This window comes from Phyllobates terribilis, unplaced genomic scaffold (genome assembly GCF_046119375.1).
Source record: "Phyllobates terribilis strain yellow unplaced genomic scaffold, ASM4611937v1 Scaffold_2__4_contigs__length_985480577, whole genome shotgun sequence".
NCBI classification, from domain to species: Eukaryota; Metazoa; Chordata; class Amphibia; order Anura; family Dendrobatidae; genus Phyllobates; species Phyllobates terribilis.
Genome location: NW_027362762.1, coordinates 844,161,032 through 844,173,608, shown reverse-complemented (window position 1 = coordinate 844,173,608; position 12,577 = coordinate 844,161,032). Strand labels below are relative to the sequence as shown.

The 12,577-nt window shown below is 40.8% G+C and overlaps 1 protein-coding gene across 4 annotated transcripts in view; it reads left to right on the top strand.

The window, feature by feature from the left end:
• Window positions 1–12,577, top strand: part of PITPNM3 (PITPNM family member 3) — a 901,527-nt gene that overhangs the window by 661,129 nt on the left and 227,821 nt on the right. For all 4 annotated transcript variants that reach the window (XM_073667825.1, XM_073667827.1, XM_073667826.1 and 1 more), the window contains one exon: window positions 6,744–6,933. In XM_073667825.1, the coding sequence (XP_073523926.1) occupies window positions 6,744–6,933 (190 nt within the window). The remainder of the gene's footprint in view (window positions 1–6,743; window positions 6,934–12,577) is intronic.

Genomic DNA, 12,577 nt, shown 5'->3' with positions numbered 1-12,577 from the left:
ATAGACCAAGTCCCACACACCGCTAGAAGCCCAAATATTTTTTCAGAGCTAGATGCAGAAAATTTTTTTATTCAATTTGCAACCTGATGGAGGTCAGTATAGATGGACTAATAGACCAAGTCCCACACACTGCTAGAAGCCCAAATATTTTTTCAGAGCTAGATGCAGAAAAAAATTATTTTTAATTTGCAACCTGATGGAGGTCAGTATAGATGGACTAATAGACCAAGTCCCACACACTGCTAGAAGCCCAAATATTTTTTCAGAGCTAGATGCAGAAAAAAATTATTTTTAATTTGCAACCTGATGGAGGTCAGTATAGATGGACTAATAGAACAAGTCCCACACGCTGCTAGAAGCCCAAATATTTTTTCAGAGATAAATGAAGAAAAAAATTATTTTTAATTTGCAACCTGATGGAGGTCAGTATAGATGGACTAATAGACCAAGTCCCACACACTGCTAGAAGCCCAAATATTTTTTCAGAGCTAGATGCAGAAAAAAATTATTTTTAATTTGCAACCTGATGGAGGTCAGTATAGATGGACTAATAGACCAAGTCCCACACACTGCTAGAAGCCCAAATATTTTTTCAGAGCTAGATGCAGAAAAAAATTATATTCAGTTTGCAACCTGATGGAGGTCAGTATAGATGGACTAATAGAATGATGCTATGCCCAAAAGATTTTACTTCACTAGGTGCAGTAAAAAAATTGGTATTCTATACACAGGTGGTATATCTTGCAACACAGATAGGCTACTCCACTGACTAACACACTCTGCAATAGGCCAAAAAGGATTAGCTTTGCTAGATTCAGCCAAATGCTGTGAAAAAAACTTGCACAGCACTGGCACAGACCTGCCTGGCAAAAACTGATAGGAACTGATGTAACCTAGTCCTGAAAAGGACTCCAATTACAATTAGTCTTTACTCCCACAATCTATCTATTTAAGAGCACAGACCTGCCTGATAAAAGTCGTAGGAAATGCTGTAACCTAGTCCTTAAAAGGACTGCAATCACAACTATTCCCTACTCCCAAGCTATCTGTATATTTGTGCGAAAATTGGCTTGAAATTAACAAGGTATAGCGCACACAGCAACAGCGGTGCCGTCTAACACGCAGCTGCAGCAGTGAGAAAATGGTGGCGACGGGGAAAATGGCTTGGTCTTATAGGGCAAGGACATGTGACATACACTGCCAATCACACATGCCCTTGCTTGTGTGAAAAAAAGCACTTCGCTCCGTGTGTGCGCTGCTGATAGGCTGACAGATTGCACCTCCCCACTGCAAATGCGGAAAGAGAAAAAAAAATGGAGATCTTCATTGTTCCTGCAGAGATCCATCCCCTGCCCCTCCCCCCGCCCCGCTGTACACTCAAACTGCGTATTAACATTAATTTTCATCATTACTGAGAAAAAATCCAGTTATGATTTTGGTGCACGAACAGTTATCGAACATAACCTCGAACAACCGAATTTTTCTCAAATTGTTCGTGTTCGCCGACCGGCTCGAACACCGCCCAAAACAGCTCGAATTTGAGATTGGCGAACAGTTCGAGTAGAACAACGCTCATCTCTACCCTTCACCCAATTTTAACGTGGATACCCTCAAATGAAAGCTGAAAGTCTGAACTTCAACTGCATCTGAATTGTTTTGTTTAAAATTCATTGTAGTAATGTCTAGAACCAAAATTAGAAAAATGTTGTCTCTGTCCAAATATATATGGACCTAACTGTATATTCCATGCGTTGGAGTCAGATGTGGAAGCAGCCTCAGCCTCGTCCGTCAATCGTCACTCAATTGCGTAATTGTCTTGACAATTGGAGGCAGCGGTGAGATCTGTGTGACCACCGAGGCTGTTATTCTTGACAAAAGGTATTATTAATCTTGTACTTCTGAAAATCAAACAATGAAAATTAAAGAATTGAAGAAACTAAAGAAAATAATGGAATTTCAGACCTATTGCCGCAGTAATATGTCACTCGGCATGACAGTAGCCACTGAGCAGGTAATGAGTAGCTTGTATTATTGTTACGCCTCTTTACAATAATTATCATTTGCAGTAAACTTAGGTGCAATTGATATTTCCATAGTGAAACTTTATCGTTTCCTGTGGTGCAGTTTTCCAAAACAGACTGGAAATCTGTTCAGGAAAGAACTGCTCGCTTGTTTGTAGATGCTATGAACGAACAGATATAAGCACTTTTTACAATAATATAATTAACGAAAAATTAATCTTTAAGTTTGAGGTTTTACGGTCCATAATATAAATGCTAACAATGCATGGAACTTTTTATCCAAATTGACAAGCCCTTTAAATCAATGTATAATCTATACAGGTTATTCAGGGCTGTACATCTATACCCTTAAAATGTATCAGCACTCTGTACTGAACCTAAAAAAAACATGATAATAAAAAATATGATGATTCACTTAAAGCCTAATCAGTAACCTCTTATATTAGTGCTTCCTGATTTCCTCTCTTAAAGGGAAACTGTCAGCAGGTTTTTGCTACCTTATCTGAGAGTAACATAATGTAGGCAAAGAGACCCCGATTCCAGCGATGTGTCACTCAGTTTACTGGGGGCAGCAGTTGTGACACGATCCGAGTTTTTAGATGTAGCATGTGGCAGAGCTCAGAAAGCTAACCCCACCAACACCACAACTTTCGTATACATTTTATATTGACAGTGAGATGCTTATCAGAGGAGGAGGTGTGGTCGGACCAGGGATCACATGAGCTGTAGTCCAGGCAGTGCTAATCTCCTGATGATAAAACATTAATTTTATTGAAACCACAGTACACAGCCTAAGTTATACATCCCTGAAATCGGTGTCTCAGCCCCTACCTCCTTCTGTCCTCAGATTACATAGAAAAAACCTGCTTTCAGATTTCCTTTAAATCCTTAATTTCCTGGGCAGTACCCAGAAACTCAATTTGCAGACACTGTGTTATTTGGTACTGCCCCTTGTCAGTGCCAAACCAGCCAAACCAGCACTCACACTTTGCACTGACGAGGGGCAGTAACCCGAAACACAGTGTTTGCAAATTGAGTTTCTGGTTCTGGCTTATATCCTAAGTCATGTGATAAGGCTCGTTAAAGGGTCACTATTGACTTTTAGGATTGCTACTTCCTGTAGGTGGCACTAGAGTTCTGGTCCTCTTCCTCTCTGAAGAGACAATTTGCATATTTCCCAAAGGAGCATTACGGCTTTAAAAGTCTCCTCACCGTGACATGCTTAACATGTCACTCTCCGCAAGGAGAAATGTTACCCCTCAGATACTGACCAGTTTTAGTGCTGCCCACATAGCTGCAGATTGTACAATGTATTTGTGCAGATAAGACCTATTAGCCTCAGACTACATTCACACAGATACATAGCATTTCATTGAACCATACACTCATCTGTTTTTAAAACGAATCAATGTCTCCAGTCCGTGAGACTCAGACCATGTCCTATTCTCATCCATTTTGTGGATCCTACTCGACCATTACTGTCTATGGGGATCAGTAAAAGACGGATGTAATACAGAAGACATTCTTTGGATTTCAGAATTACAACTATGTTTTATCCGTTATTAACTGTTCCATTCTGAAGACTCAATGGATAAATAAAGTGACTCCTCCAGTCTTTAAAAATGGATGAGGAAAAAAACGGTATGCAACATAGATGAAAAATAGATTCCATGCAGATGAAAAAGAATCCTTTTATCATGGATGTAAAAATTCACCCGAATGTGTGAATGAAGCCTTAAAAAGTTTCAAATATTTTTTTATTTCTTCTTGGCCTTTCATTTAAATACTTCCATTTTTTAGCTAAAAAAAAAAAAAAAACATTTTTTGCAATATTGTTTTCATTAAATAATTTGGAACATTTGGCTTTTACATCCTCTATGTATCACAATACATAGCCGAAAGTGTTAACTGTCAAATCAGTCAGTGAGCTTTTGTTCTGAGGGAAGGATCTATCACCCTTATATTTCTCCTCCTGAATAATCTTCTAAGGTGATTTATAACCTTTAATAGTCATAAAACATTTTTATAAGATGGTCGAGTTCTTTCTAGAGAACTTTTCAAAGCATATTCCACAATATAATGTACAATTGGTAATAAAAGCTTTAATAAGAATTTCTTCTAAAAAGAACTGCACCATCTACTAAGTTTAGATCAAAGGTCGAATTTCAACTGGTTATAAATGAGCTGAGGAGATTATTCCGGAGGAGAAATACAGTATAAGTGTTATAGATCCTTCCCTCAGAACAAGCTCACTGACAAACTGACTGTTAGCACATTCTACAATCCGCTTTCTATTCATATATTTTAACTATGAATATGTCAACTTTTCACGCTCAGCCATAAGCTTACACCCACTGCCATATTGAGTGACCAACCCATTCAATGACAAATGCAAAATATCATATAGATTCAAGAACAAGCAGGAAGAAGGGCAGGTGGGGAAGCTCTTTCAGTAATGTGCTGGTGATCTTAAAGTTAAAAGAAAGAAAGGGGTTGGGTACCGTGTTAGCCAGTTGAAAAAAGATTGCTCTCAGTGGGAAAAACAAGATAATCTTGTAGTTATAATACCTTTTAACAAAAATAAGATAGATGATGTTATAAGGCAAGCTTTCGAGACCATTTAGGTCTCTTCCTCAGGCATGGTATAACGAAATATATGAAGAAACACAAATATATGCACACAAAAAATAGAAGCATGGCATAACTAAAAAGGTATCATAACTACAAGATTATCTTGTTTTTCCCACTGAGAGCAATCAGTGATGTTAAAACGACACCTGCATTAGCGCCAATTTAAGTCCCCAACTTTTGACCCCCAAATGTTTCCCATTTTCATACCTGTAATGCTACAAGGTCGTATGTTTGCAATAGATGTAAGGTTGTTTGCAACGTTTTTTGTGTTGTGATTTCAGTGATTTTCACTACATCTCTCTACAGATCCAGCATAGCACGAGCCTAACGGGAATAATTCAAGAAACTTTTACGGTGTACTGTATATTGGAAAATTGCTATTAGTTCAATACTTTATTATGTACACTACTGGGAAAAAGTTCTAAACAGGTGTGGAAAAAATGCTGCAAAGTAAGAATTCTTTCAAAAATAGCTTTTTTTTTTATCAATTAACAAAAAGCAAGCTGAAATAACAAAAGAGAATTCTAAAGCAAAACAATATTTGGTGTGATCACCCTTTTCCTTCAATTTCCTTACTTCAACAGCATCAATTTGTCTAGGTACACTTGTAAACCGTCTTTTAAGGAGCTCGGCTGGGAAGTTGTTCCAAAAATCTTGGAGAACTAACTACAGATCTGTTTATGTAGGCTTGCGCAAATCCGTCTGTCTTTTCATTTCATCCCAGACAGACTTGATGTTGTTGAGATCGGGGCTCTGTGGGGGCTATATCATCACCTCCAGGATGCCTTGTTCTACTTTACACTGAAGAGAGTTCTTAATGACATTGGCTCCAAAGTATTCAGCTGCAAGAGGATAACCCTAAACATGCAGCCAATCAGGTTCCTTCATGATAGTATTGCAAGATGGATAAGTATTTGCCCATATTTCTCAGCATTGAGGACACCATTAATCTTGACCCAATTCCCAACTCTATTTGTTTAAATGCAGCCCCAGACATACAAGGAACCTCCACCGTGCTTCACTGTTGCCTGCAGACACTCATTATTGTTGTGCTCTCCAGCCATTTTGATAGCAAACTGCCTTCTGTTACAGCCAAATAATTCACATTTTGACTCATCAGTCCAGAGCACCTGTTGCCATTTTTCCACACCCCAGTTCCTATATTTAATGCTTAGCTGAGTCACTTGACCTTGTTTCCATGGTCAACACATGGTTTTCGGCCAAAATTATTCCATGAAGACCACTATTGGCTAGGATTCTTCCAATAGCAGATGGGTATAGCTGGGTCCCATTGGTTGCTGTCAATTCTGAGCTGATGGCACTGCTGGACATTTCCAATTTCGAAGGGCAGTAGAATGAGGTGTCTTTCATCTGCCGCACTCTGTCTTTGGCTGACCTATTTCTTAATGTCCTCAATCCTGAGAAAATATAGGCAGATATTTATCCATTATACAATACCCACCAGGGAGGCATCTGATGTTGTTGTGCTTCTGGAGAATGAATTTGGAGCCAAACATACAGCCAATGTCATTAAGAACTATCATCAGCGTGAAGAAGTAGTCCTAGAAGTGATGATATGGCCCTCACAGAGCCCTGATCTCAACATCATTAAAGTTGTCTTGTGTTATATGAAGAGACAATAAGATTTGCACAAGTGACACACAGAAGATCTGTGGTTAGTTCTCCAAAATATTTGGATCAACCTCCCTGCTGAGTGCCTTCATAAACTGTGAACAAGTATACCTAGAATTGATGCTGTTTTGAAGGTAAAGGAATGCATACTTTTGTTTATTCACTTTGCATTTTGTTAATTGCTAAAAATGTAACTATTACCACTTCCATTTTTAAAGTATTCTTACTTTGCAGCATTTTTACTGCACCTGCCTAAACCTCTTGCACAGTACTATATATAAAGCGGTGTTCACTTGATGCATTCTCAAAGTGTTTTTTGCTGTGATTTTCCAAAAAGGCAGTAAAATTGCGACAAGTGGGAAAAACATTTTTATTAAGTGCATCTCTGCATATATTGTATGTGACATTCTCTGACTAGTATGACTGTGACATTATAGTGCTTTCCCTCTCTCTCTCCAGTCTTAATCCGTACAGCTATGATGAGAACTGCCTGAATATTAGTGAAGACCACATCCCACTAGCTGCCTTGCCGCTGCTGGCCATCGCTTCCCCTCAGTACCAAGATGCAGTTGCTATGGTGATCAGCAGAGCAAACCAAGTCTACAATGAATTCCTCAAGACTCCAGATGGAGCTGGCTTTAATGGACAGGTAATGTCGTGGCAAGTTGGATGTATCTGTATACTTTATCCTTGTAAAAAAATATGTTCCAGCCCTTAAAAAAATATAAAAATAAATGCAGGTAAGATATAGAATATTTGTCAGGATATGTATATATGCGCTATATAAAAAAAAATGGAAAATGGTTCTGAAAAGTATTGCACCTTTATTTTTTTCTTAAAAGACTTAACAGATGTAACTAATAGAAAGTGGATTAAAAAAGAAAAAACTTTAGGCCGTGTTCTCACGTGTGGAAACGCTGCTTTTTTTCTTCATATTTGCACCAAAATATGTAATAGCAATCTGCTCTGATTATGGCATTTTTGCTGCTTTTTTTATGCATTTTCCCTTTTTTGGTGCAGATTTGATGCAGAATTCTTAGTTGTGTGTTTTTCGTGCAGAAAAGCTAATATTCATCACAAGAGTTTGTCCACTACTTTTATCCTTAGGATAGATCATCAATGTCTGATCGGTCAGGGTTCGACACCTGGCACCCCTGCCCATCAGTTGTTATGTTGGTGGTGACCGCTGAGCCAGAAATACTCACTTGCCGAGCTGCTCCGTCTTCTGATAGTGGTCGGTGCAGGGTACTGCACATCCATCCCCTATTGATTTGTATAGGAGGCTGATGTTTAGGACCCTGCCTTGGCCACTACCACAAGATGGAGAAGCTCGGCAAGTTAGCATTTCCAGCCCAGCGGCCGCCGCCGACACTGCGGCGGGGGTGCTGGGTGTCAGACCTCGGCCAATCAGACATTGATGACCTATTCTAACAAAGGATAGGTCATCATTGCTAAAGAAGTGGACAAACTCTTTAATAACACATTAGTGCCTTTTTTAAGCTCTTCAAAGAAATCTAGAAAAATTGCATAAAAAATGCACAGCTCCACAGCATCTTTAAATGAATTTTTGTGAAATCACATTCACTTTACTTAAATTGCTAAAAATATCAAATTACCACTATCCCCAGAAAAAAGCGCAGAAGTTACCTTGCATATGTACATGGCCATAGAACCAAACCAACCAAAGTAAATTTGTAAAAGATGCACATGAGAAACAGATTTGCAAGAAAGTTGTGATTGGGTAGTTGCTTGCGTATCTTTAAAAGGTGACATAATATCAGTGACACCTGAGAGAGCACTTTTTTTTAGGCTGACACAACTGTAACTTGTAGTTTTTGCCTTTAGATTTACAACAGTAGTTTGTTCGCTTTCAGATATGATGGCTGGAAAAGTTAGACAGTAGGATGCCGAAAAATAAAACATGGAGAAATCATATACTGACATATACGCTAGTGTGACTCCAGCTTTAGGGCCGCATTGGGCAGAAACACTAAATAGTGTAAACCTCTTACTTTATGGTGCTTTTTATTATGGCCCATGTATTTTTAATATAAGTTTAAATAATCATCTTTGTTACAAATCGTTGTTCTGTGCTCCCACTTGGGAATGGAGCAGGTCCGGTGTTACGCTACTCCGGTCGCAAGCGCCGCCATTGTCCTGACCCTGGAGGCTGAGCTACTACGCGTGTTGTGTAATGTGTGAGGACGCAGGACGCTGTTGTATCTGGTACTGAGCAGTGGTGGGATTATGTTCAGTCTGCTGCTGAAGCTAGCAGGGAGTGGCTGTCTGGGGATGATTGGGAGGTAATCAACATCTGATCATTAGGCGGGCTACTTAACCCTGCTCACTGCTCAGTCCTTTGCTGTTTATTGCAATTTGCTGTTCCCGATGTGCTTGGTGGTGAGTGATGATACCATTAATGCTGCTATCTTTCAGGGGTTTTCTCATTTTCTCTTCTGGTTACACTTCCTGGGGTTCTTGCAGAGGTACTCACCAGATCCTCTACTTGGCACCAGCTGCGTCACCAGATGCCAGCTGTCCAATGACACCGGGCCTGGGAAGGGCTCTGCTAAAGTCCTCCTTCCATTATCTGGGAGCTGGGTGAAGAGTATTCTTGGCCCTCAAGGGCTCACCTAGCTGGGCAGCTTCTGCCAAGTGCATGTGTGGCTGCGCCTTTGCTGGTTTGGTGCCAGTCTTGCTGGGTCCCTCTGCGAAGCGCTTAACAGTCTATGGATTTTACCACTTATGGACGCTGACTCCTACTTTTTCTGTGGTGCACCATGGGTACCAAAGTGTATCTTATAGAGAAAATAATTGCTTTTTGATCTAATGACAGCAAAATAAACTATGAGGTTCCTTTGCCTGTTTGGTTACTGTGATGATATTATGACATGTCTCTTGCATGACATTGCTGGTCTCAGCAAACAATGTACACAGTGGTCTAATAACTGTTGGCAGTCATACTGCGCTAAACCCTTGGACAGTGTTCTGCCTCTGAGTACACCTTGAAAATGAAAATGTTATGGCCCATGGAATTCTTGAAAGACAAATATTCCTAATGTTTTTGCTCTTATTTTATTCTGGCTGCATTCCTCTGTATTCCGTTGTTCTACTTTTTTAAACCCTCCATACGGATCCAGAGATATGGGTATTTTTATAGTGCCCCCAATATGCTAATTTATTTGATCTTTACCAAAGAGGCATTGCTCGCAGAATTGTATAGGTGTGTGTCTTTTGGCTGTTCTGCATAATTACTCTGTGAGTAACGTTCCATGTAAAGACCATAAAAATTAGTGCGTTGGGATCACTGAATAAACTGTATGGTGGATTTAAAAGTGAAGAGCAAAGGAATACTCAAAAAATCAGTGAAAATAAAATAAGAGCAAAAACTGTCCACTTTTAACCTAGTGGCAAGTCCTTTTTAAAGAAGCACTCCCATCAAAGTTTTATCTTCTTAATTTATTGTAGTCGTCATATTATATAGCATTGTGTACTTACAATTGCTCATTTTGCCTTTCTATCCAGCTAATTCTTCTCTTCTTTCTGCTTTATGTAGAAACATGAAGTGTCTTGTCCCTGCATTTATCATTCCCATCTTCAATTCCTGAACCAGCTGCTGTGCTCCTCCCCACCTGCCAGGGATATTTGCAGTGACTTATGACTCATACAGGGAAAATTCACCTCCTTTTTCTACATAAAGCCTAGAAGGTGTTACGGGTCCGGGTGGTGGAACCTCTGTGCAAGGAGGGACCAGAGGGGCATGACTAAGTGCCTACACGGCCTGACCAAGGTCATGCGGCGGCTTAATCGACTCCGTGAACCAGGGAGGAACCGGGCAGGTGGACCAGGTGCCACTCTGGAAACGACCTTGTGTGAGAGCAGGTAGCTCCCACGGGTCAGATGACAGGAACTGACCGGTACAGCGGATGAGCACGGCAGGAAGGTAGACAGGCGGTCCGGGTTGATGAGCAGGCTGGTTCGGCAGATAGCCAGATGGGTGCTCCGGGTAGGTGAGCAGGCGGGCACGGCAGGGAACTGGCAGGTGCTCCGGGTAGACTGGCTGGCGGGCACGACAGGTAACAGACAGTTGCTCCAGGTAAGCAGACTGGTGGGCACGGCAGGTTACAGACAGGTGCTCCAGGTAAGCAGGCTGGCGGGCACAACTGTAGACAGACTGGAGAACAGAACTGTTAGACAGGCTAGCGGGCAGGACTGACAGAAAGTCTGGCAGGCACTTTGTGCGCTGTCCATAAAGTCTCGTCAGAAACTGTGCCATTGTCGTTTAATTCAAAATAAGATGTCAATTCTGCTGTTACTTTTTTCATTATAGAGTCATTCAATAATAGAGAGGTGTTTAGTCGCCAGTGTGGTGTTGGGTTGAATTGGTGCGCAAGGTGTACACGTAGGTAGATCGGTGCGTGGTCAGACCACGTAATCGTTCCAGCCTCCGCAGATATACATCTATTTAGAGCTCTATTGTCTACTAGGAATAAGTCAATCCTACTGTAGGACCCATGTCGGAGAGAATGAAAAGTATAGTCCCTTTCACTGGTGTGAGAGTATCTCCAAAAGTCGTGCAGACCAAATTCATGGATCAACTTGCCCAAATCTCTCCGAGGGCGACCCGATCTAGATGAGCAGTCTAAGGTACCATCCATTGGCATGTTAAAATCCCCACATACAATAACCTCCCCTAGTTTAAGTGTTGAAATGGTAGAGAGGACTTTTCGCACAAATGGGAGCTGGGCAGAATTTGGGGCGTATAGTACTGAAATCGTATGAGGGGTCCCATTCAATGTACACACCAACACCAAGTATCTACCCATGGGGTATGCACACATCTGAATGTTCTGGAGGCCACCAAATTTTTTATCATAATACAGATTCCTGCTGTCTTAGTCTGGGCATTTGCAAAGAATATATGGGGGAATTGTGCCTGATGCAGTCTATGATTATCAGCTGCCAATAAATGCATCTCTTGCAGACACACAATGTCTGCCTTTGATTTCCTCACCTCCCTCCACAACATAGAGCGTTTGACAGGTGAATTTAACCCTTTCACATTCAACGAGAGAAATTGTAAACTCATATTTACACATAAAGGAGGAAATTGCTAAAGCCGCATGCAAAAATCCAATCTTTTTTCCCCTTCTCTCCCTTCCCTCTCCTTTTTTCCCTTCCCTTTTTTTTCCCTCTCCCCCACCCCCCGCACCACCCCACATGAGCCATTCACTGAAAAAAGCACATATGTTCTTAGAACAATCAGCAGTTACATCAATACAGGAAATATACCTCAAGTTAAATTGGAAGGAAAAAAAAACAGATAAAAGACAGTAAAAAGAAAGAAAAAACACAGCGGGAAGAAGTCCGCAGAAAAAAACATAGAGAAAACTTCAGTCAAAAAAGTAAATTCTTCAGACATACAGTACAGACCAAAAGTATGGACACAGTTGTGAAACAACTGAAAATATGTCTTATATTCTAGGTTCTTCAAAGTAGCCACCTTTTGCTTTGATGACTGCTTTGCACACTCTTGGCATTCTCTTGATGAGCTTCAAGAGGTAGTCACCCGAAATGGTTTTCACTTCACAGGTGTGCCCTGTCATGTTTAATAAGTGGGATTTCTTGCCTTATAAATGGGGTTGGGACCATCAGTTGTGTTGTGCAGAAGTCTGGTGGATACACAGCTGATAGTCCTACTGAATAGACTGTTAGAATTTGTATTATGGCAAGAAAAAAGCAGCTAAGTAAAGAAAAACGAGTGGCCATCATTACTTTAAGAAATGAAGGTCAGTCAGTCCGAAAAATTGGGAAAACTTTGAAAGTGTCCCCAAGTGCAGTTGCAAAAACCATTAAGCGCTACAAAGAAACTGGCTCACATGAGGACCACCCCAGGAAACGAAGATCAAGAGTCACCTCTGCTTCTGAGGATAAGTTTATCCGAGTCACCAGCCTCAGAAATCGCAGGTTAACAGCAGCTCAGATTAGAGACCGGGTCAATGCCACAAAGAGTTCTAGCAGCAGACACATCTCTTCAACAACTGTTAAGAGGAGACTTTGTGCAGCAGGCCTTCATGGTAAAATAGCTGCTAGGAAACCACTGCTAAGGACAGGCAACAAGCAGAAGAGACTTGTTTGGGCTAAAGAACACAAGGAATGGACATTAGACCAGTGGAAATCTGTGCTTTGGTCTGATGAGTCAAATTTGAGATCTTTGGTTCCAACCACCGTGTCTTTGTGCGACGCAGAAAAGGTGAACGGATGGACTCTAGATGCCTGGTTCCCACCGTGAA